The 25,885-nt window shown below is 39.3% G+C and overlaps 2 protein-coding genes across 4 annotated transcripts in view; one reads left to right on the forward strand and one right to left on the reverse strand.

Moving 5' to 3' along the window:
• Positions 1–25,885, reverse strand: part of iqgap2 (IQ motif containing GTPase activating protein 2) — a 225,485-nt gene that overhangs the window by 78,381 nt on the left and 121,219 nt on the right. For all 3 annotated transcript variants that reach the window (XM_039758410.1, XM_039758409.1, XM_039758411.1), the window contains one exon: positions 12,805–12,895. In XM_039758410.1, coding sequence (XP_039614344.1) covers positions 12,805–12,895 — 91 coding nt within the window. The remainder of the gene's footprint in view (positions 1–12,804; positions 12,896–25,885) is intronic.
• Positions 14,694–18,027, forward strand: f2rl2 (coagulation factor II (thrombin) receptor-like 2). Its single transcript, XM_039758412.1, has 2 exons — positions 14,694–14,961; positions 16,282–18,027. The coding sequence occupies exons 1-2, from the start codon at positions 14,898–14,900 to the stop codon at positions 17,292–17,294; spliced, it is 1,077 nt and encodes a 358-aa protein (XP_039614346.1). The 5' UTR covers positions 14,694–14,897; the 3' UTR covers positions 17,295–18,027.

Here is a 25,885-nt window from a genome sequence, read left to right on the forward strand (position 1 = left end):
TCCCAGCTGTGCTGGTGCCATCTCGTGCTATGTCCATGGCTGTATTTAATGTTACCTTAGTCCTGGCACTTAAAACATCACTCGCAGTTTCGCTGAGTTTGTGTCAAACACCACCCTGACCATCTCATCTTCCTCTCCATAAACACAGTCCTTAACCCGTGAATATTTAGTGGGAGTTTGCTATTGGATTGCCGCTGACGGACGGCCTTATATGGGCAGGCACTAAATTACAAACGCCAGCGTCAGCCTGTCTATGAACTTAATTTAAAGTGTAGGTTTACATCGTGCTTTGTTTCCGAAGTAGCAGAACTCATGAATATGGTTGTATATGTCACTTTCGCTTCCGCTTCTTATTGTTTCGCTGCCTTCTCAATTATATAATGCATGTTTTCGTCAGCGCTTTTGAGGTCTTCCTGGTTTTCTATGTACTGCGGATTACGTGAAGGCGATGATGTCACACGAACTCCGCACTCCACGGCGCTCAAGCTCATCTCCATTACAGTACCTGGAGAAAAACAGCTTCCAGTTATGACCATTACGCGTAGAATTTCGATATAAAACCTGCCCAACTTTTGTAAGGAAGCTGTAAGGAATGAACCTGCCAAATTTCAGCCTTCCACCCACACGGGAAGTTGGAGAATTAGTGATGAGTCAGTGAGTGAGTGAGTCAGTGAGTGAGGGCTTTGCCTTTTATTAGTATGGATAGATAGAGAGATAGAGAGAGAGATAGATACTTTATTAATCCCAAGGGGAAATTCACATAATCCAGCAGCAGTATACTGATACAAAGAAACAATATTAAATTAAATAGTAATAAAATGAAAAGAATTAAAAATAAAATTAATGTTCGTGATTTACTCGGGTGGAATTGAAGAGTCGCATAGTGTGGGGGAGGAACGATCTCCTCAGTATGTCAGTGGAACAGGACAGTGACAAAAGTGTGTCACTGAAGCTATTCCTCTGCCTGGAGATGATCCTGTTAAGTGATGATTGACAGGAGTTTGCTTAGTGCCCGTCGCTCTGCCACAGATGTTAAACTGTCCAACTTTATATACTTTATATATGTATGTATGTGTATATATATATATATATATATATATATATATATATATATATATATATATATATATATATATATATATATATATATATATATATATATACTAGCAGAATACCAATGGCGATGAGAAGTAGTGTGTTAAAGAAGTTATGAAAAGAAAAGCAAACATTTTAAAAATAACGTAAGATGATTGTTAATGTAATTGTTTTGTCATTGATATGAGTGTTGTTGTCATATCTATCTATTTATATATATATATATAGCAAAATAGCTGCGATTGGCAGCGGAGAAGTAAAAAGAAAAGGAAACATTTTAATAATAACGTAACATGATTGACAATGTAATTGTTTTGTAATATATACAACATATACATATCTACATATATACTGTATATACACATATATATACAAATCTACATATATATATCTACATATATATATTAGGGGTGGGACTCGATTAAAAAAATTAATCCAATTAATTAGAGGCTGTGTAAGAATTAATCTTGATTAATCGTATGTAATCGCACACGTAAATTTGCCCCAAATCGCAAATGTTTTTTTTTTATTTAAAACGGTTTTAGTGGGCTTACAGAATCAAATAATAGACATGGACATGAATATTGTAAACTGAAGCTGTTTTAATTTCTGAAAAAAAGCTTTAAACTGCATTTGAATTCAAAACAGAAACAAAAATATCATCCCTGGTTAAAATTGGGCAGACTTAAAAATAAAGTGGTAGTTTAAGTACTTTAAGTACATTTTCAGAATAGTATTGTCTTTAAATAATAATAACCAAAATTTCACCATAAAGTGCAGTTTTTCTTCTTAAAAAAATAAGTCAGAAACATAAAAGGTAATTTGACCAGCTTACTCTTTAAACTCTGAGTAACATTAGCCAAAATTATTTTGTACATTAGGCTAAAACAGTGTGATCATTGAACATTTTGTAATTAGATGTATTTAGAATTACTAACGGTCACGGAAGTCCAATGATCCCCAGTAAGAGCCACAAAGTCCGCTTTCTGTAATGCATCTAATTTTGCTTGCTTTTCAGTGTGCACAAAACCATGCTTTTATCAAGGCTTCGCTCGGGTAGTCGAAATGATCAGTCGTAGGAACGCGCTTTATTCCGACTCTAACATTTTTGTAGCTGTGATGTGTGCATCAGTGTAATGGATGTACCAGGAAATCATGCATTGACAAAAGTTCCCGTTTGCTTGGAATTGAAAGTGTGATTAAATGCGTTATTTTTAACGTTATGGAGTACATGCATCGAAGCTTCTCAACTGTGCTTGTGCTAAGAAAGGAAAATTTTAAAAATAACGTAACATGATTCTGCGTTAACCTAATATTTTTTCATACGTCCCAAACCAAGGAGATGGGAAGGTAAAATGAATCAGGTAGCGCGTACATAGTCAGTACATCCCCTCTCGGGAATCGAACCTCGAATGTCGGCGTTAGAGGCGAAGACTCTACAATTGCGCCACCGCTTGTCTATGCTAAAGTATGTATTGTAGATCGGGTATAGATATACATTTATATATATACCCGTGTATCGAGTGGAGAAGTAGAAGTTATGAAAAGAAAAGGGAACATTTTAAAAATAACGTAACATGATTGTCAATATACAGTAATTGTTTTGTGAGTGTTATTGAATGTTGCTGTCATCAAGGATTTGATTATCATTATTTCTTTCAATCAGGCTCGTATTTGTACGATGTGTTCAAGTTACATTCCGTGTTTGTCAATCGCTGTAAAGATAAGAGGTTTCATTCATCGATTAGTTCCTTACTGCATCAATAAACAGCTCGTCTTCCTTTTATCTGTGATGTGACAAACTGCATGCACGGGTTTTTTTTTTTTTTTTTACGCTGTCTTCCTTTAGCGGGACATTGACTTTTTCCACCGTGTGCTTTGTTTCCACAGTAGCTGCATTTATGAATATGCTTATCAGGCGCTTCATATTTTTGCTGCCTTTTCAATTGTGTAATTCGTTTTTGTTCAGCTCTTTGGAACTGTTGCTTTTTATCTGTGCACTGCGTCAGTTCACGTGAGCCACTCGGTGTACTTGCATCGAAGGTTCCCAGCTGTGCTGGTGCCATCTCGTGCTATGTCCATAGCTTTATTTAATGTTACCTTAGTCCTGGCACTTAAAACTTTCTCTGCAGTTTCGCTGAGTTTGTGTCAAACACCACCCTGACCATCTCATCTTCCTCTCCATAAGCACAGTCCTTCACCCGTGAATATTTACCCGTGGCAGTTTGCTATTGGATTGCCGCTGACGGATGGCCTTATATGGGCAGGCACTAAATTACAAACGCCAGCGTAGCCTGTCTATGAACTTAATTTAAAGTGTAGGTTTACATCGTGCTTTGTTTCCGAGTAGCAGAACTCGCTTCTTATTGTTTCGCTGCCTTCTCAATTATATAATGCATGTTTTCTTGAGCGCTTTTTGAGGTCTTCCTGGTTTTCTATGTACTGCGTGATTACGTGGGAGGGGTGATGATGTCACACGAAACTCCGCCCACGGCGTTGAAGCTCATCTCCATTACAGTAAATGGAGGAAAACTGCTTCCAGTTATGACCATTACGCGTAGAATTTCGATATAAAACCTGTCCAACTTTTGTAAGGAAGCTGTAAGGAATCAACCTGCCAAATTTCAGCCTTCCACCCACACGGGAAGTTGGAGAATTAGTGATGAGTCAGTGAGTGAGTGAGTGAGTGAGGGCTTTGCCTTTTATTAGTATATATATATATATATATATATATATATATATACATACACATACATACATATATATACATACATATATACATACATACATACATATATATACATACATATATACATACATACATACATACATATATATACATACATATATACAGTGGTGTGAAAAACTATTTGCCCCCTTCCTGATTTCTTATTCTTTTGCATGTTTGTCACACAAAATGTTTCTGATCATCAAACACATTTAACCATTAGTCAAATATAACACAAGTAAACACAAAATGCAGTTTTTAAATGATGGTTTTTATTATTTAGGGAGAACAAAAATCCAAACCTACATGGCCCTGTGTGAAAAGTAATTGCCCCTTGTTAAAAAATAACCTAACTGTGGTGTATCACACCTGAGTTCAATTTCCGTAGCCACCCCCAGGCCTGATTACTGACACACCTGTTTCAATCAAGAAATCACTTAAATAGGAGCTGCCTGACACAGAGAAGTAGACCAAAAGCACCTCAAAAGCTAGACATCATGCCAAGATCCAAAGAAATTCAAGAACAAATGAAAACAGAAGTAATTGAGATCTATCAGTCCGGTAAAGGTTATAAAGCCATTTCTAAAGCTTTGGGACTCCAGCGAACCACAGTGAGAGCCATTATCCACAAATGGCAAAACACGGAACAGTGGTGAACCTTCCCAGGAGTGGCCGGCCGACCAAAATTACCCCAAGAGCGCAGAGACAACTCATCCGAGAGGTCACAAAAGACCCCAGGACAACCTCTAAAGAACTGCAGGCCTCACTTGCCTCAATTAAGGTCAGTGTTCACGACTCCACCATAAGAAAGAGACTGGGCAAAAACGGCCTGCATGACAGATTTCCAAGACACAAACCACTGTTAAGCAAAAAGAACATTAGGGCTCGTCTCAATTTTGCTAAGAAACATCTCAATGATTGCCAAGACTTTTGGGAAAATACCTTGTGGACTGATGAGACAAAAGTTGAACTTTTTGGAAGGCAAATGTCCCGTTACATCTGGCATAAAAGGAACACAGCATTTCAGAAAAAGAACATCATACCAACAGTAAAATATGGTGGTGGTAGTGTGATGGTCTGGGGTTGTTTTGCTGCTTCAGGACCTGGAAGGCTTGCTGTGATAGATGGAACCATGAATTCTACTGTCTACCAAAAATCCTGAAGGAGAATGTCCGCCATCTGTTCACAACTCAAGCTGAAGTGATCTTGGTGCTGCAACAGGACAATGACCCAAAACACACCAGCAAATCCACCTCTGAATGGCTGAAGAAAAACAAAATGAAGACTTTGGAGTGACCTAGTCAGAGTCCTGACCTGAATCCAATTGAGATGCTATGGCATGACCTTAAAAAGGCGGTTCATGCTAGAAAACCCTCAAATAAAGCTGAATTACAACAATTCTGCAAAGATGAGTGGGCCAAAATTCCTCCAGAGCGCTGTAAAAGACTCATTGCAAGTTATCGCAAACGCTTGATTGCAGTTATTGCTGCTAAGGGTGGCCCAACCAGTTATTAGGTTCAGGGGGCAATTACTTTTTCACACAGGGCCATGTAGGTCTGGATTTTTTTTCTCCCTAAATAATAAAAACCATCATTTAAAAACTGCATTTTGTGTTTACTTGTGTTATATTTGACTAATGGTTAAATGTGTTTGATGATCAGAAACATTTTGTGTGACAAACATGCAAAAGAATAAGAAATCAGGAAGGGGGCAAATAGTTTTTCACACCACTGTATACATACATATATATATACATACATATATACATACATACATATATACATACATACACACATATATATATATATATACACATATACACATATATACATATATATACATACAGATAAAACACGGCTGGACACGCCACCTGGGGATTGATCAGCTGATGCCACTTTCATTTTAAATCTCGATCTCCAGATCACTTCATAGTCCAACAAGTCAGAGTACAATTCAAAATAATAAAATTCAAGCATAATGTCATTCACTGCGTATTTTGCATTGCACATTCGCTTCACTCTTTCGCCCAATGTTGATGCCATTCTATACATTGTTTATTCTATGCTACTTAAACACATTTAGGGATTAAACATCAAGGCAACGAGTCTAACAGTCCTCTAAGCAAAAGGGGTCTACCAATAACATAATGGTAAGTTTTAACGACATTTGCTGCTTTTTTTGTCCTCCAACCAGCCTAAGAGTTAAGTAAAAAGATTTATAGAACCACTTACAGAGCTAAATATGCCTATTAACCACAAGACAATCTATTTAAAATGTTTAGGATTATACAGCTACCACTTATGAAATAGAAACTTTGTTACATAAACTATCAGCCCTATTGGAGTGTGTGTGTGACTGAGGATTGTGACACTGAATAAAAGACAGGAAAGGGAAAGGGAGCGTGCACCGTGTACAGCGAGTGGCCATACCCATCACACAAGATGCACAATTGGTGATGCCTTGGCACCACGCAATTCTGTGTGGAGCTGCATGAAGGTTTTTACAGTGGCTGGATTGCCAATTCTGCCACCAAACCAAGTTTTCCCTGAAAGTTGGAGGACAGCTTGCAGGGCCGGATGAAGGTTAACGTCATACCCAGGAACAAGCAAGGTTAACGTCATACCCAGGAACAAGCAATTGCAGTTGAGGATCTTACTCAAGTACCCAAAGAAGTGTTCCAGCAGTTACGGGATTCGAATCAGTGACCGCCATCAAATCTTTGCCACCAGAGCCACCACTCTGCTTAAGGGGAGACGGTGATGCATTTTGAATTCATAAGTGTTTGAAATTGAAAAGGTCTTAAAATATACATCTGTTTCACTCAATTGCTGATTTCACCAACATGGTTTAACTAAAAGAATTTATATGTTTCACATTACACAACACAGTTTACACACAGTTAATTCTTATACATCCCTACTAAACACAGATAGGATATTACTTTGCCTTTAAATGATCCGACTCTTTACATAAAAATGAAAGTGATTTTAAAAGTTTTTATTTCATGTGTTACAAGACTTGGTATGGATGATGCCTGCATCACCCCGGCCATTTCCATGTGTAAGAAAGTTGTCACTTGTTCTGTTTTATCAATTGTTATGTATTTTTGTTATATGCACAAAGTCATAGATGTTTGTACAGGACTACACACAGGAGAAAGCACTTTGGTAAAGAAAGAACTCTCTACTCCAGTGGAAACTTAATTTTTTAAAGAGCAAGTCGGCCTTTTGTTATTTTTGCTCTGTATCTTTCCTGTTTACATTTTCTTAATTGCACAGCTGTGAGTCTTTTATTATACAGGAAAAGAACATTATTTTATTCAAGGAGTATTATTATTTAATATATGCCAACAGTTTATTTTTGAGCCATTTCTCATGTACATCTACAGCTGTATATTAAAAGTGCACATAAGGCATTTGGGATATGTGGCTGTGACTCAGAACTGTCTTTTTGTTATTACTTTACAGGGAGTGCAGAATTATTAGGCAAGTTGTATTTTTGAGGATTAATTTTAATATGGAACAAACACAGTGCTATCAGTCAATCCAAAATGTTAATAAACCTGAAAACTGAATGTTTCACAACGGAAATGTGAGTGTGAATATCATCAGGAGAATACATATGTGCGCACAATTATTAGGCAACTATTAGTGTGCAGATTTATTATGCAACTAAAGGAAAAATGAAAATTTTCCCATCTCACTTGTTTATTTTCATCTGTTATAGTGAGAATAATAAACAAACACCTCAAAATTTACACATAAACATCTCTGACATTTCAAAAAAAATAAATCAATCAATCAATGACCAATATAGCCACCCTTCTGTCCAATAACAGTCATAAGCCTTTCCATTCATGGAGTCTGTCAGTTTCTTGATCTGTTGACGATCAGCTTTTTGTGGAGCAGTGACTACAGCCTCCCAGACACTCTTCAGAGAGGTGTATTGTTTTCTCCCCGTAAATCTAGCTGCTTAAGAAGTGCCCACAAGTTCTCGATAGGGTTTAGGTCAGATGAGGAAGGGGCCATGTCATTATTCCTTCATCTTTAAGGCCTTACTGGCTGGCCACGAGTGGAGAACTTCAAGCAAGTGATGTAGCATTGGCCTGCATAAAAATCATGGTCTTTTTCCTGTATCACTGTTTGAAGAAAGTGTCTTCAAAAAACTGGCAGTAGGTTTGGGAGTTGATTTTGAGTTCATCTTCAATGCAAAAGGTCCAACTAGCTCATCTTTAAAAATACCAGCTCATACCAGTACTCCCACCTCCACGCTTGAGTGGAGCTCTGTGCCCATTACTGATCCACAGGTCCATCCATCTGGTCCATCAAGAGTCACTCTCATCTCATTGGTCCATAAAACCTTTGAAAAAAATCTGTCTTCAAATATATCTTGGCCCAGTTTTGACGTTTCAACTTATGTTTCTTGTTCAGTGGTGGTTGGGTTTCAGCCCTCCTTACCTTGGCCATGTCTTTGAGCACTGAACACCTTGTACTTGTGGGCACTCCAGGTAGGTTGCAGCTCTGGAATATGAAAGTACTGGAGGATAATGGGTTCCTGGTAGCTTCACGTTTGATTCTTCTCAAATCTTTGGCAGCTAATTTATGCTTTTGTTCTCAACACGCTTCTTGCACCCTGTTGACTATTTGCAACAAAATGTTTGATGGTTCCGTGATCACACACCAATATCTTAGCAATTCCAAAAGTGCTGCATCCCTCTGAAAGACTTTTTACAATTTTTGACTTTTCAGAGTCAGTTAAATCTCTTTTTTGGCCCATTTTGCCTGAGGAAAACTAGCTGCCTAATAATTCTGCACACCTTGATATAGGGTGTTGATCTCCTTAGGCCACACCCTCCTTCATTACACAAATACACATCACCTGACGTGCTTAAATCCAATAAGCATTCAAGTTAATACAGCTTGGAGTTGGAATATACGCACTAAAAATGATGATATGGTCAAAATACTCACTTGCCTAATAATTGTGCACACAGTGTATAGGAAGAAAAAAATATCGAAATATATATTGTATATCGCCATTCAGCTAAAAAATAGTTTCAAAAATGTTGAAATTTTACCACAAAGATTTTTAAGTGCAATCAGACCATATTAAGAAGAATGTTCACAATATAAGGGCATATAAATGTATTTCACGTATTCAGGTAACTGAAACAGGAGGAAAAAAAGACAAACCTTTAACTGTGAGGAGGCTTTATTCACTCATACTCGAGGGCTGTGCGATGCTGAACACAAAAAACAAACAATTGGGCTTATATTGTAAAACAGATGATGGTGAAGGTTTGTTTGAACTTTATTATATAGGCTGGGTCACCCTCTGAACTCTCTAGCACCCGAGACAGATGGCATAAAGCGGGCAGCATCACTGAACATGAAACCAACTTCTCTCCTCCAAGGAGTTCAGTAGAGTATCTCCCAAAATCAATTCAATATCAATTAAACTGTGAGGGCCTTGTATGCATCTGTATTCACTCAGACATACATACACAATACCAAAACAGCTGTAAGATAGATTTGAGGATTACATAGAGATATTCATACTTAACTACAACTGGACTTTATTAGGTCTGCAGAGTGGAACAGTTTTTTTTTTTTTAAATCGAATTTGCAATTAAACATTTTTTGTGGATGTACTGTAATGTAATATCACAACATTCACAAAAGAGAATATGCAACGAGTAAAGGATGGCAAGCTCCCCTCCCAATCCAACTTAAACTCTGCACTACTACTGTTGCGTCATGTGAGGAGGCGGCCCCAGCCACTAAATGTCTCATTATCTGACACAAAAAACTTACCAGTTTAATACACAGTGACTAAAAGATTCCCTGGTCTTTTTTTAATGATCAATCCAATGTTTTGCAGGTATTGATAAGCATCAGGAGAAATGTTGGCGGGCATAATGCCGTACATTACTGGAAACCCGATTTTAAAACAAAGTAAATAAACAACCCACATGGCATGTCATCATCTGTGACCGCTGCTAATGATACACAAAAAAATAAAAGTTAATGAGGTTCTTAAAATGGATATATATACATAAAAAAAAAATATATATATACAGTGGAATCTCGGTTCACGGCTATAATTCGTTCCAAAACTCTGGTCGTAAACCGATTTGGTCGTAAACCGAAGCAATTTCCCCCCATAGGATTGTATGTAAATACAATTAATCCGTTCTAGACCATACGAACTGTATGTAAATATATGGGTTTTTTAAGTTTCTAAGCACAAATATAGTTAATTAAACCATAGCATGCACAGTGTAATAGTAAACTAAATGTAAAAACATTGAACAACACTGAGAAAACCTTGAACAACAGAGAAAACTAAAGACTGCGCTATAGCGCTACCAACTGCTGGCTAAAAGCACTTTTTTTTTTTAATGAGTTTTAAGCACAGGGGAAAAAAATGAACATTTGAAAAAATCTGTAATTTAATAAACCACCAAGAAAAATAACATTGCAACAATTCTACGAACCGATTGCTGGAAACAGAAATGAAAACAAAATCAAGCCCAGTGCATTCTTTAACTGCCTTCCTACCTTAATGCGTCCAGCTCTCTCTCGTGTTGCCTGTGTGTCTGCATCTCTCTCTCGTGCTGCCTCTGTGTGTGTGTGTGTGTGTGTGTGTGTGTCATGCTCTCTTTCGTGCTGCCTGTGTGTGTGTGTGCGTCTCTCTCTCTCTTGCTCACTGCACAGGAAATGCACAGGGAGAGATTGAACATGTACAAACTGAAAGGGAAACTGGCTTGTTCGTATACCGAGTGTGTGGTCGTGAACCGAGGCAAAAGTTTGGCGAACCTTTTGGTCATAGACTGAGTTGTACGTGTACCGAGACGTTTGTGAAGCGAGGTTCCACTGTATATGTAAAAAAAAAATTATATACAATTGTACCTTGAGATACAAGTGCCCCAACGTACGAGTTTTTTGAGATACAAGCCGTCACTAGGTCGATTTTTTGCCTCGAGTTACGAGCCAAAATTCAAAACACAAGCCATAAAAGAGCTTGTTGGCGCACATTCCGACGAACTGACGACAGAGAAGTTGACGGAACTACGGACGCAGCAACATATGCAGGTTCTGCAGGAGATCAGTATCGTGGAGGAGGTTATCTCTTATTATAAGTGAGATAAAGGAAGTGTTTGCAATGTGGGAAAAAGTTTTGAACTTTAAAGAAAAGAAATACCCTGGAAAAGTTACAACTGATCATACAGCTGTGCTATTTAATGACACTTGCCTAACACTTGACTTTATTTAAAAAAAACTGATCCTAGAAAAACAAAGAACAAATATTTATTTAACAGATTGTGCAAGTTCGATTGTGCTGAAAAAAATGAAAACATCTTTTTGCAAATCATTATTTTACTTCAGTTACTTTAATAGTTTCATTTAGTATTTGCTTTTCATTTTGGCTTTATTAGTTATTTTGTTTCAGTTTTTGAAAATGTTTTTATTAATAGTTTTCATCTTCACTTTAGTTTTTGTTAATAATGATAACCTTGGTCTCCAGTGGACACTGAAGCATTAAAATGAAACATTTAAAAAAGGGAAAAAGTTGCTTAGTTATACAAAACAAGGTTCTTTTACATTATGCTGATCAAAATCTGGCACTATAATATGAGGACATGAACCTACCCTGTTTGGTGTAAACAGTATAGCCTGGAGGTATGAGTGTGGGAAATGTTTCCTAATCGCACATTAGGGTCCCTGATACCCAGTGAAGAATACCTGAACAACAAGGTACAGTATATCAAAATATCATTTCTGACCAAGTTCATTCCTTCACAGCTACATGTTATCAACACTCAAATAGATACAATACTTTCAGCATTAAAGTGCACTTCATTTTAAGGCATTTATCATCAGTGAACAGCTCTGAAAACATGACCGTGAGTTTTCACTGCTTCAGTGGACTGCACTGATGAGACAGAAAATATTGATACAGCAAGACTGTGCAGCCATCCAGTAGGCATCAAAAACTCTTATTCACAAATGCTATACTATGCAGAAATGATTGTGTAAAAACACATTCAGCATTTTGTAGAATCCATGCCCAGATTAAATTAGGCTTTTCTGAAGGCCAAATGAAATGCAATATGCCACTAGACAGGCATACCTAATAAACTATCCACTCTCTGTAATTGCAATTTAGCACCATCCTTAGCCTTTGGTAACATAGCTAACCACTATCTGAATAAAATTTTATAAGATTCACAGTGGGGTTTTATCATGTTTCACAAAGTGACAGAAAAACAAATCAATAGTGATGTCCTCAAGAAGAAAATATTTGTTTATAGTACTTGAAAATAATAAATAAAATGATTATATCTGATTGTATTTACAATTGTTCTAAACAAAATAAAGGACACCATTTTTCAGGCTTCAGTAGATTTACTTTTTTTCCTTTCATATAAAATAGGCAGGCAATAGTTACTGTTCTTGGCTAAAAATCAAAAGAAAAGTGAACTACACAAACACAGAAATAAAAGTATAATAACCGTGAGACAGGCCTGAATCTGCACAAAAGTATGGGCCCAGACAAAGCTTCTGCATCATGCTTACAAGAACAAAGAAAATCTCATTTCACAACTTCCATTACTGTAATATTAGTTATTAGCATATCTGTAGACAGGCACAACTTTAATGATAAATGTGGGGGAACAGACTTCTAGGTCATTTCATACAACATGAAGTATATAGACTTTTTTATTTAAACACACTCAAAAGAATACTAAACATTAAAATGCCAACTATCTAGAAAAAGTCCTTAAGGCCCCTATATATTAGATGCATAAAAACAAATTACTTCAGATGATAGAACAAGCATAATCATGTAAATTAAAGAAACTATTTCATGATTATAATAGCAGTACTAACTCATACTTTAATTTATTATGTTTGAAGTATATGATAAGCATATAATTGCACCAAGTAATTAATAAGAGAAAGTAAAATTAGGCTTACATTTCATGGATTGATTCTCATTCTTGTTAGCTAAATAAATTCCATCCTGTATTTCATCTAACCAAAGCACAGCTGTTTCATCCCCAAGTTCCTGTAATAAAATAAAAAAAGCATACATAAAACAAAAACAAACAGTTAGTTTTAATGCCACAGATATAAGTCAGAGGAAATAAAACTGCAGATATAAGGGGATACATATGGATTTTCTTTGTTTTGGACTAAAAAGAACCATCTTTGAATATTCTAATACAGTGAATATTTGCAAAATTCCAAAAGACTACAGATCAAGGTGGTCAAATGATCACTGGTAGAGACCAAAGTAGCTGCCTTGTGAATTAAACTTCAATGCTTTAGTCAATATCTCAAAATGCAGACTAAGTAAACACTTATGGGTTCATCTGCCATTACTTTCATATCAAAATGACAACAGTGTTAATCTTCATCTTTAAATTATAGCTCTTCGTAAAAATTAGCAGCAAAAAAAAAAAAAAAACTATTTGCAAATTACAGTAATATTGGTCAGGAAAAGTAGTGTTGAATAAAAGTCAACAAGAAATTAAAGTTACTGCTCTTGACATAATATAACCTCATAAGTATAATCAATCTTACAGTTAATCAACTGCTTTAGAGCAAGAATGACTAATATGAGAAGTTTTATTTTCTCCATAAATATTTTATAAAAATATATTTGAAAGTGTATTATGTGATTTATATGATCATGGCTAAACTCTTATATTACACATCACTGCCATAAAATGCTTAGTTTTACTTTGATTGGTTACTTCTGTTGTCTAAAATGAAGTATACTAACTGCTATAAAATAAATGTGATATGCTAAAGAAAGTACCAGAGTCAACTGGTACTGGACAACTGCTTTCAACAAGAGGTGCCACACAGTGCAAGTTGCACTGGTATGTGCTGATGTGAGGAGACAAACTTAGGCTACTACATGAAAAACTGAAAATACAGAATGTGCAAAACACACACTTTGCACTATACAGTGGACAAAATTCTGCCTGTCAAGCTCTGTAAGGTACAGTATTTAACGGAGAAGAAAGCAAAATATTATTACTCATAATGTGTCAACATATTATACAGTATTGTTAACTGATTTTTGTTGCTCACTGCTGTACTTCTTAGCATGCTGACAGGAACCAGAATAAGTAATGTTACTACTAGTCTGTATTATATATAAACTGGGACACTATAAGTCTTCAGATTTTTACATATAGGAATTGAAAGCACTAAATGTGTGGATAATTATCGTTAATTAAACCTCCAAGAAATGTATAAAAATGAATTGCATAAAATACATTTTGGTGAGTAGCCAGAAAACACAAAGTCAACAACTGATAGAAAACATTTAACAGATTACCACAAGAAGCTTATTACTTCAGTTAGGCCTGAGCACAGATGACAAGCAGCAAAACAAACAAACAAAAAAAAAAATATATCACACACTGAAGATTCATAGTAACAATACTGATCAGTACAGCAACATCCAGAATAAAAGCAGAGTGGCAAACAGCCTAACCAGTTGCAGATGCTTTGTGAAAAAGCACTCCAATAGTCACATGTAACTCTCAAGTGACAAGGCATACTGTATACAATAGGCACATCTTATTTTTAGACTAGAGGTTCAGTTTGGCCCAGACCAATGAACTTCACCCCAGAAGGCAATGTCTCAAATATTTATGTTATAATTAACACCACTGAGCAGCTGAATTTTAAAAACAAAATATTACAGATAATGTACAGTAGCTGATTAACACATAGGAGTAATTCAACACGGAACAATAAAGTTAACTTAAAAGTGATTTACTGGAATTTTTGAGAGGGAGGAGGAGAAGGAGAGGGAGGGAGGGAGGAAGAGACAGACCAACCCCTGGAAGTGAGTCACTTTGTGACTCATAAAACAAGGAATGAAAGAGGACAAGTTTATGCAAGACTTAAGGCTCCAGCAAGCTGGATACAAAGTTACTTAGAACTCAAAGATTTAAACAACGCAAACTAAAAAGTACTCTGTATTTCTGATTCAAGACACACGATAGTTTTAAAAAAAAAAAAAAAAAAAAAGGATATACTTGTACACAATGAAGAAATTCTTAATTCTAGTGGGTATACTTCTCTTCTTGGAACTTATACTGTGCTGTGGAGGTAAGTTTGTTTAATTGATTTAATGGCAAATGTTTACATTAAAGTGACTATTAGAAGCCTTTTTCAAAAAAATTGTGTATTTCTTTGAAAAAATGAAACAGCATTGTGTCTTTTCAAACAGTAATTACAAAATTATTTTGCACACAAAGGGGTATGAGCCAGTTACTGAAAATTGCAACACATCATCAACACTTCAGGGTGTAGAAATATTACAGAAGTCTGTTGTTTGCATGAATCTTAAACAATTGAAGGTACTGTATGCATAATTCATTTTGTAAGTCAAAGTGGAGGGGGGGGTGGGGAGGTGGAGTTTATCCTTTGCAAAAATAATAAATCAAATGAACATAACCGACGATGAGGATAATTAATGTCAATAAAAATGCTTAAAGATATACATATCTTGGAAATTGCAAAACCAGGTGTAGGCAAGTACAGTTTACTCCTTCACAAAATTTAATTCCAGATCATATTTAATATTTTTGGATAAGAATATTGACATCTGTTGCTAATTTTACAAGAAAAAATAAAGTGTGTAATCTGTTAATCTTAATTTTTTTCACTTTTCTTTTTCATGTTAAAGAATAACTTTTTATTTCGTAGTATTGCTTTTAAAATCTGAAATGTAACTTATACTGTAATTCAGGTATTCTGGACAACATGTACTGTACATGCAGACATTGTGTAAAATGCAAGTGCGTTTCGGGACTGAATTAACCAATTTGAAAAATGTAGCGTTTTAGGTTCATTTTTTGTTACTTGAAATGGTTAGTAATTACATTTTATTTTTAGCTTTGAAAAAGTGAGTCATATTCAAAAACAAAAGTTATAACAGAATTCAATTACATGTGTTAGTGGTCTATATTAAATACATGCTTTTTAATGGTATTTTACAGTGTATGTAATTAAAAACATAGTCCAAATAGACATATAGTGGTTCAACAGCTTTTAATAGAGAGCAGAACGCAATTCAAGTAATGTAAAAATGGCATTGGTTGATGTCCTATTGGTAGTTGCGAAGGTTCTATGATTAATTGTAAATCAAATTTCTTAAACATAAACAATAGTAAAAGACAAACCCAAATCTGTTATATCTGTTACTAACTAACATAGGTGAAATACGTGGCATTGCCAGGGAGGAAAAAGGTGTTTTTTTTTTTTGGAGGAAAATAAAAAAAAAAAAAAACTTTAAAAATAAAAAAATTAACAATGAAGACTCACTAATGTGCTTGTCTTGCGGTCTTCTACGTATGTTATCATCCAGTTGATGCTCAGAACCTAAAATATGTATATTTTGTGTTTACAATTTTTTCTCTCTCACAGAAGACAAGGCTTTTCCAGATTTAAGAACATTCAAGGGAATTCAAGGGAGTGCTTCTCAAACAAGAAACTTGAAGAAACAAGATAAAAATGTATTATGTCTTCAAAACAATAGGACCATGCAGTACTTTAAGAGTAAGCTGAGCACTCAGATAATTCCTGCTGTATACATTATACTTGTAATAATAGGAATTCCTTCAAACGTGGCTGTTTTATGGAAGCTTCTCTTGACTACTAGGAAATTCTCCACTGCTACACTATATTTCAGCTTGGCTATTTCAGATCTTTTGTTCCTTGTCATGTTGACGTTTAAGATATACTACCACCTCAATGTTAACGACTGGACTTTAGGGGAATGGATGTGCAAACTGGTTACTGCATGCTTTTATGGAAATACATATTGCTCTATTCTCAACCTGATGTGCATAAGCATAAATCGATATGTAGCCATTGTTCATCCTTTCACTTACAAAAGCTTACAAAAAAAAACATGCGTGACCTGCAGTTGTCTCCTTGTCTGGATTACATTTTTTGCTGCCACGATACCTATTTTTTATATGAAGCAAAGTTATTTTATTAAACCGTTAAAGATCTCAACATGTCATGATGTCCTACCACACGACAAGGGTGATTTGCTGAAGCTACTTTACTTTGTATTACTTCCTGTTGGGGGATTCTTTATACCACTCTGTGTTACAACATTCTGCTACATTTCACTTATCCGAGAGCTGAGCAAATCTGATGAAAAATGGTTTCATTATGTCAAAACTATGACTTTAGTATTCATAATTTTTCTCATCTGCTTTACACCTAGTAATATCATTCTTGTTTCACATTATATACAACTGTACAAAACTGAGAATGAGGACTTCTATGTATTTTATAATGTTGCTGCATGTCTCTGCTGCATTCACAGCTGTCTGGACCCCTTCCTTTATTACTTCATGCCCAAATCCTCTCATTCTAACGTATACAGAACACTTTTCAAAGGAGCAACTCCCAGTGTTACTACATAAAGTAACTGCGGACTACAACAAATATATTATTATGAAACAAGGGAACCTGTAAGACAAAAAATACGTGGTTTATCCATTGGAATTGAATGTATTTGCAAGAATGCACTGAATATTGCACTGACAGGACAATAAATATCCTGTTACAGAGATGAACTATTTTAAAGTAGACACTAAATGCAGTACTACAGAACTTATTTTTACATAATCTTTTTTTTTTTTTTTACTTTTATTTTATATTGTCTAATGTTGATAATGTTAAAGACTTTAAGTTAGGCTTAAATATGTATATTTTATATATTATAATATATATTTTGCTGAATATTTAGGCAAAGCAAGAGTAATACTTTATACTAATCTTCTACATTTGACAGACTAGCCAACAAAGCATGTCTACCAATAATGATACAGCAAAATAAAAATTACCCTGTGATTAAAGTATAAATACAGAATATTAAGGAGATTAATCGTTACTATCACAATATTCATGTACAGCCCTGTGTGCTTAATGACAAGAGGTGTGTTTGGTGAATACATAGAAAAACAGGTACAGGACAGGACAGGTTTAATCTAGATTATCTCACTGACACAGTAACAGGTTTTCCTTATTTTCTCTCTTTTTCTTTGCCTATCTACTTTCATTATTACAACGAATTTTGAGCCACATGCTTTAAATATGCCAGTTAATTGACATGTGTAACAGAGAATTAACTATTAAAATTATGGATACTCAGTAGAAGTGTATTTGATCTAAACTTTGTATGTTGCTGCAGCATATATTTGTCAGGTTGTTGCTTAATTATTCACTTGCATAGTTTTTACACATATTAGCCATAGTAATGAAACAGTGTTGACCGGCTGGATTTGCTGGATTCAGCATAATTTAGAAAATTATTCCCTAAAAATTTGCAAAGCAGTGACTTAGATTACCTTTTACTCCCAGCACTTCTCAAACAAGACAAACACCTTTAATTTGTTAATTTGCTCATCTGGAATGAACAAAAGATCCTATTCATTGCTATGAAAACCAAATCTCATTTAACAAACTAAAGCACATGTCTCAGTTTCAAATATTAATTTTGGCACAAATTTGCTCCACGATATAGACTAAAGGCATGCTATGCTATGCATTACATGTAAAGATCTACACATTTGTGGCACTGGGGAAAAACTAAAAAAGAGCAAATATGAAAGGTTATTTGAGCACTGGACACCTGGGAAACAGTGGATAAACTATTTGCCCCTTCCTGATTTCTTATTCTTTTGCATGTTTGTCACACAAAATGTTTCTGATCATCAAACACATTTAACCATTAGTCAAATATAACACAAGTAAACACAAAATGCAGTTTTTAAATGATGGTTTTTATTATTTAGGGAAAAAAAAATCCAAACCTACATGGCCCTGTGTGAAAAGTAATTGCCCCTGAACCTAATAACTGGTTGGGCCACCCTTAGCAGCAATAACTGCAATCAAGCGTTTGCGATAACTTGCATTGAGTCTTTTACAGCGCTCTGGAGGAATTTTGGCCCACTCATCTTTGCAGAATTGTTGTAAATCAGCTTTATTTGAGGGTTTTCTAGCATGAACCCCCTTTTTACGGTCATGCCATAGCATCTCAATTGGATTCAGGTCAGGACTTTGACTAGGCCACTCCAAAGTTTTCATTTTGTTTTTCTTCAGCCATTCAGAGGTGGATTTGCTGGTGTGTTTTGGGTCATTGTCCTGTTGCAGCACCCAAGATCGCTTCAGCTTGAGTTGACAAACAGATGGTCGGACATTCTCCTTCAGGATTTTTTGGTAGACAGTAGAATTCATGGTTCCATCTATCACAGCAAGCCTTCCAGGTCCTGAAGCAGCAAACAACCCCAGACCATCACACTACCACCACCATATTTTACTGTTGGTATGATGTTCTTTTCTGAAATGCTGTGTTCTTTTTACACCAGATGTAACGGGACATTTGCCTTCCAAAAAGTTCAACTTTTGTCTCATCAGTCCACAAGGCATTTTCCCAAAAGTCTTGGCAATCATTGAGATGTTTCTTAGCAAAATTGAGACGAGTCCTAATGTTCTTTTTGCTTAACAGTGGTTTGCGTGCCTTGGAAATCTGCCATGCAGGCCGTTTTTGCCCAGTCTCTTTCTTATGGTGGAGTCGTGAGCACTGACCTTAATTGAGGCAAGTGAGGCCTGCAGTTCTTTAGACGTTGTCCTGGGGTCTTTTGTGACCTCTCGGATGAGTCGTCTCTGCGCTCTTGGGGTAATTTTTGTCGGCCAGCCACTCCTGGGAAGGTTCACCACTGTTCCATGTTTTTGCCATTTGTGGATAATGCCTCTCACTGTGGTTCGCTGGAGTCCGAAAGCTTTAGAAATGGCTTTATAACCTTTACCAGACTGATAGATCTCAGTTACTTCTGTTCTCATTTGTTCCTGAATTTCTTTGGATCTTGGCATGATGTCTAGCTTTTGAGGTGCTTTTGGTCTACTTCTCTGTGACAGGCAGCTCCTATTTAAGTGATTTCTTGATTGAAACAGGTGTGGCAGTAATCAGGCCTGGGGGTGGCTACGGAAATTGAAATCAGGTGTGATACACCACAGAGGTTATTTTTTAACAAGGGGGCAATTACTTTTTCACACAGGGCCATGTAGGTTTGGATTTTTTTTCTCTCTAAATAATAAAAACCATCATTTAAAAACTGCATTTTGTGTTTACTTGTGTTATATTTGACTAATGGTTAAATGTGTTTGATGATCAGAAACATTTTGTGTGACAAACATGCAAAAGAATAAGAAATCAGGAAGGGGGCAAATAGTTTTTCACACCACTGTAGGTTAAAGGAGATGTTCAAATGGGTTTAAGTATGATCTCTGGCTGGGCAACTCAAAGGCATTCCAAGAGTTATCCCCAAACCACTCTAATGTTGAATTTGCTTTGTGTGTAGGGTCACTGTGCTGTTGGAAGGTGAACATTCATCCGACTCTGAGGTCCAGAGCACTCCAGAGCAGGTTTTCATTAGGAATATCTCTGTACATTGCTCAACTCAAATTTCCCTAAACACTGTCTGTTCTCAAAATCTCTGCTGTTTAAAAAAAACAACCCCACAGCACAAAGCTGCCACAACCATGCTTCACCATTGGAATGATATTGCATGGGTGATGAGCAAGAGTCCTTTGGTGTCTTTTAGCAAACTCTAAGCAAGCTTCCATGTGTATCTTTTACTGTCTTCTACCACTCTCATCATAAAGCCCAGATCATTTAAGCTTTTGAAGTTTCTCCCATCACTACTGGGCTCTTAATCAACTCTCTAACCATGGCCTTTCCCCCACAATTGCTCAGCTTGGCCACAAGGCTAGCTCCAATAGGAGGTGTAGTTGTTAAAATGTCTTCTATTTAAGAATTATGAAGGTAACAATGCAATTGGAAACCATTCAATATTGCAGATTTTTTTTGTAGCCTTCCCTATATCTGTGCCTCAACATGAGCCCTACAGGCAATTATTTTGACCTTATAGCTTGGCTTTTGCTCTGATACACATTGTCAACTGTGGGATTGTATATAGACAGATGTGGGTCCTACCTATCATGTGCAATCTACTGAACTGACCACAGGAGGACTCCAGACAAGGTACAGAAACATTTCAGAGATGATGAATGGAATGGGTTGCACCAGAGCCAGATTTCATAACAAATGGTTTGATTACTTGTGTCGATGTAATATTTCAGCTTTTTATTTTTAATTAATTTGCAAAATATTTTAAACCCTGTTTCACAATCACTCTGGGTTATTGTGTTGTCACACACGTGTGCATGGGAAGCAGCTGAAGGGCTTAGACAATACTGTTTATACATCTGCCCAGGGGGGTACGCTGACGCTCTTTCTGAGTTCTCTGCAGGTCTTACCCGGGAAATCCCACCAGGAGCCGCCATTTCCAGGAAGGACACACCACCTCCGGTTCCGGCCCCAAGAATGAGGTCACTTCCGGTTCCGGCCCCAAGGGTGATGTCACTTCCAGTTCGGCCCAGAGGGCGACATCATTTCCGCCCTCTGAGCTATAAAGCTCACTGCCTTGCTTAGGCAGGCAGTTCTGTTTTGGACTCTGTTGTGTAAACTTGACTATGATGCTCAAAGACTTTGCAGCCAGGAAACCGATTAAGCGGGTGGCTGCCCCAAACCTTTCACGCCTCTGGTCTCCACTTATTACAGTGGCGTAGTCGGCAGGATGGTGTCCCGAAGAACCGGGACACGACCTTCAAGGAACCAGGTGGGTGAGTACGGGGCGAGTTTGGGGCAGGGAGTGCGCGGGGGTCAGGAAGGGCGGTGCAGGCTCTGCTCCACGAGCATAACCGGGGCTACCAACCCATCTCGTGGAGAAGGTAGAGGGGACCCACAGGCGTGGGCTGGCTTCTGGGGAACACACACGAGTGGCTCAGTATGCTCTTCTGGGCAGGAAAGCCGAGCAGCCATCGGGACCAAGGTCCCTGTTAATGATGGGTTGTCCCCAGGCCGGCAGGTAAAGAAATATAAACTGGGAGTTTAACCCCAGTAAAGGGCTGTCAGAGCAGGCTATGGCTCTCTGGCAACAGGTGGGTGAGTGGCTACGCCATTTGATTACCCCTTACAAATAGTGCAGCAAGTGGCCTGTTTTTGCTGCTACAACACTACCCCAGGAATTTGCCCAGCCGGCCTGGGGCGAATTCCATTCATGGACGAGCTGCTACAGCTCCAACCCAGAGGCCGGCTGTGAAACCTGGGAGGGCAGAACAGCCGCTCTGTGGACTACCGGGAGTTATGTCCCACTAAAGCAGTCCCTTCCACGCAATCCAGAGCCTGTTCGAAGTCGCCGGGCCGCCTGGCTTGCGACCTGTCGGGAACAAGGCGGACCGTAGGGGACAATGGCGGGGTTGTTTGTGTGCCCTTAGCAATCCCTGGCGGATAAACATACGGGAGAGCTTATTATTAATGGACATAGGGTAACAGCGCTGTTTGATTCCGGCAGTAACGTGTCTGTCGTTGCTCGCCGTTTTGTTCTACCGCAACAATGGATTAAGAAAAAGACCAGTCTAAAATGTATACACGGAGATATCCGCTCGTACAATACCGCCCGGTGTTACGTATGTCTCGGAGGAACCCTTCGCGCTTACGTGCGGTACACCGGATCCTCCGTTTCCGTAATCCTCGGGCGGACTGGTCTGACAGTAACGCGGTAGTTTAGAAAGCATTCCCGAAAAGCTTTTGGCCTCGTTATAGATGATAAAGACTCATCTCAAGCTGCTTCCACACCGTGTAATCAGCCGACAGGGAGTGGGCGGTAGGCCAAGAGAGTGACGAAGATACTCCCGGACCGTCGCGGGCTACTCGTCATCCACTAGCGCCCGGCAGCGAGGAGGATTCTCCGCCCCTTGAGGTCAGACCGGACCCGCTCTCTGAGTTGCACTTTCAGTTTAGAGCGACTCCGGCTTCTTTCAAGAGAGAACAGTGGAATGACGACTCTCTGAAGCACATAAAGAATGCAGTGGTTCTCGTTAGCGCCAACGCGCATTTGCCCATGCCACAGGGACCTCACTTTGTCATGGATAATGAATTATTGTATCGGGTTGGAACATGAGGGAAGGTCGGAAGTTGTTGCTAGTCCAGCGGACCTACCGGCGGCAGGTTTGCGAGTTAGCCCACTCTCACCTTCTTGGAGGCCATCTCGGCTCCGATAAAACATTAGAGCGCATTAAGCTCCGTTTTTTGGCGGGGATTAATGAGGAGGTTAGCGCTTTTGCATTTCCTGCCGGAGTGTCAACTGCGGCAAATTCCTAGGAAGGACCGTGCTCCTCTGATTCCCCTTCCCCTTATTGGCGTTCCTTTGACAGGATTGGGGTGGATATAGTAGGACCCTGGAGCCCTCAGCCGAGGATATAAATATATCCTCGTCCTCGTGGATTATGCACCCCGATTCCCTGAAGCCGTTCCATTGCGCTCGGCTACCACTAAAAATATTGCACGGGAACTAGTAGGAGTCTTTTCACGGTGGGCATTCCTAGAAGTCCTGACGGACCAAGGAACGCCTTTCCCCTCGGAAGCGTTCAAGGAGACTGCCAAGTTACTGAAAATAAAGCATTTAAAAACCTCGGTGTATCATCCTCAAACCGATGGGCTAGTGGAGAGATTCAATCAAACTCTCAAGCAAATGCTACGTAAGGTAGTCAGCAAGGATGGGAGGAATTGGGACCAACTCCTCCCCTTGTCCTCTTTGCCTACGGAAGTCCTCAAGCCTCTACGGGTTCTCTCCCTTTGAATTACTATACGGAAGACAGCCCGGGGCTTATTAGATATTTTAAAGAGGGCTGGGAAGGGGAGGCACAGCCCTCCACTAACATTTTGGAGTATATCGCCCAATTGCGATAGATTTGATGTAATAAGACCTATACTAAAAGTCATATCGAGGAGGCACAATCAGCACAGGCCGCCTGTATGACCGTGTACGACTCTCCGGGAGTTCCAACGGGGATGCGTCATGGTATTGGTTCCTACTTCACACTCTAAACTGCTCGCACATTGGCTAGGCCCCTCTGAAATTAAGGAGAGGAAGGGATTGGTGACTATTTGGTGAAACAGCCCAATGCCGACCAGCTGAGCGAATATATCATGTAAACCTGCTGAAACCGTGGAAGGAGAGGGATCGATCCCTCCTCCGGACAGCCCTGCTCTCTTGCGAAGTAAGTGCCCTTAATTTGTTGAACAGCTATCTCCCAGACAGAGACAGGAGCTCGAAGCAGCTATCCGCGGTCCCAGAGGTGGTAAGTGAACAGCCAGGTCGGACCTCTCTGATTGCGCGACATATTGACTGACCGGGGTGATCGTCCGTGGCGACCCTACAGACTCCCGGAGGCAAAGAAAGTAGAAGTGGAACTGGAAATCAAGCGAATGCTGGCACTAGGAGTGATCGAGGAAAGTAGTAGTCCCTGGTCCAGCCCCATCGTCTTGATTGCTAAGCCTGACGGCAGTTGGAGGTTTTGCAATGACTTCCGTCGGCTCAACCAAGTTTCCGATTTGATGCTTATCCCATGCCTCGCGTGGGCGGCCTCCTCGAGAGACTGGGACCAGCCAAATTCTTGACTACACTTGACATGACAAAGGGGTACTGGCAGGTTCCTTTAGCGAGTCCGAAGGAAAAACCGCGTTTAGCACTCCTAGCGGACACTGGCAGTATCGTGTCCTTCCATTCGGGTTACAGGGCCTGCGACTTTTCAGCGTCTGGTGGACAAAGTGCTCCGGCCCCATAACTTCGTTCTGTGCTGCCTATCTGGATGGCGTTGTCATCTATTCCAGCACCTGGAAGGAGCACATACAGCAGGTCACAGCAGTATTACGGACATTGGGAGAGGCGGGCTCGCATCAACCCCAAGAAATGTTACTTGGGTTGAGGAAGCCAAATATTTGGGCTACCTAGTGGGCGGGGTACTGTGAGGCCACAGTGTTCCAAGTTGCAAGCCATAATGGCCTGGCCCGTCCATAAACCAAGCGGCAAGTCCAATCCTTTCTCGGTTTGGCGGGTACTACCGCCGGTTTGTGCCTCGCTTCTCGAGAGCGGCGCCCTTGACCGACTTGACAAAGAAAAGAGCTCCTAATACGGTGGTATGGTCTGATAAAGCGGGGGCTGCATTCAGTGACTTAAAAGGGCTCTGACTTCAGCACCTATCTTAATCTCCCTAACTTCTCTCTCCTTTTGTCCTCCAGGCGGACGCTTGGACACAGGCTTGGGAGCCGTGTTGAGCCAAAGCGTCGGCGGTGTTGAACACCCGTTATGTACCTGAGCGGAAACTGTTGGACGGAGACCAGGTGCGGGCGGTGGAGAAGGAGGCTCTGGCGATCAAATGGGCGGTGGCGCAGCTGCGGTACTACCTCTTGGGTCGCGTGTTCACTCTGGTGACGGATCATGCGCCTTTAAAGTGGATGGCCCTTCACAGGGAGTGGAATCCGCGGGTCACGAGGTGGTTTCTTGACCTGCAGCAGTACAAATATCGCTCGTTCATCGACAGGGGTCCCTTCATGCCAACGCCGATGCCCTCTCCCGGGCCCACGACCTCTCGGTGCAGGTCGCCCGACCCGACGGGTCTGGGCTGAGGGGGGAGTCTTGTCACACTGCGTGTGCATGGGAAGCAGCTGAAGGGCTTAGACAATACTGTTTATACATCTGCCCAGGGCGGGTGCGCTGGCGCTCTTTCTGAGTTCTCTGCAGGTCTTACCGGAAATCCCACCAGGAGCCGCCATTTCCAGGAAGGACACACCACCTCCGGTTCCGGCCCCAAGAATGAGGTCACTTCCGGTTCCGGCCCCAAGGGTGATGTCACTTCCAGTTCCGGCCCAGAGGACGACATCATTTCCGCCCTCTGAGCTATAAAGCTCACTGCCTTGCTTAGGCAGGCAGTTCTGTTTTGGACTCTGTTGTGTAAACTTGACTATGATGTCTCAAGATGCGTTTGCAGCCAGGAAACCGAATTAAACGGGTGGCTGCCCCAAACCTTTTCACGCCTCAAGTCTCTACTTATTACAGTGTGTTGTTTGATGTGTGAGAAAAAATACATTTAAACGATTTTATCAAAA

Source organism: Polypterus senegalus, chromosome 7, assembly GCF_016835505.1.
Source record: "Polypterus senegalus isolate Bchr_013 chromosome 7, ASM1683550v1, whole genome shotgun sequence".
NCBI classification, from domain to species: Eukaryota; Metazoa; Chordata; class Cladistia; order Polypteriformes; family Polypteridae; genus Polypterus; species Polypterus senegalus.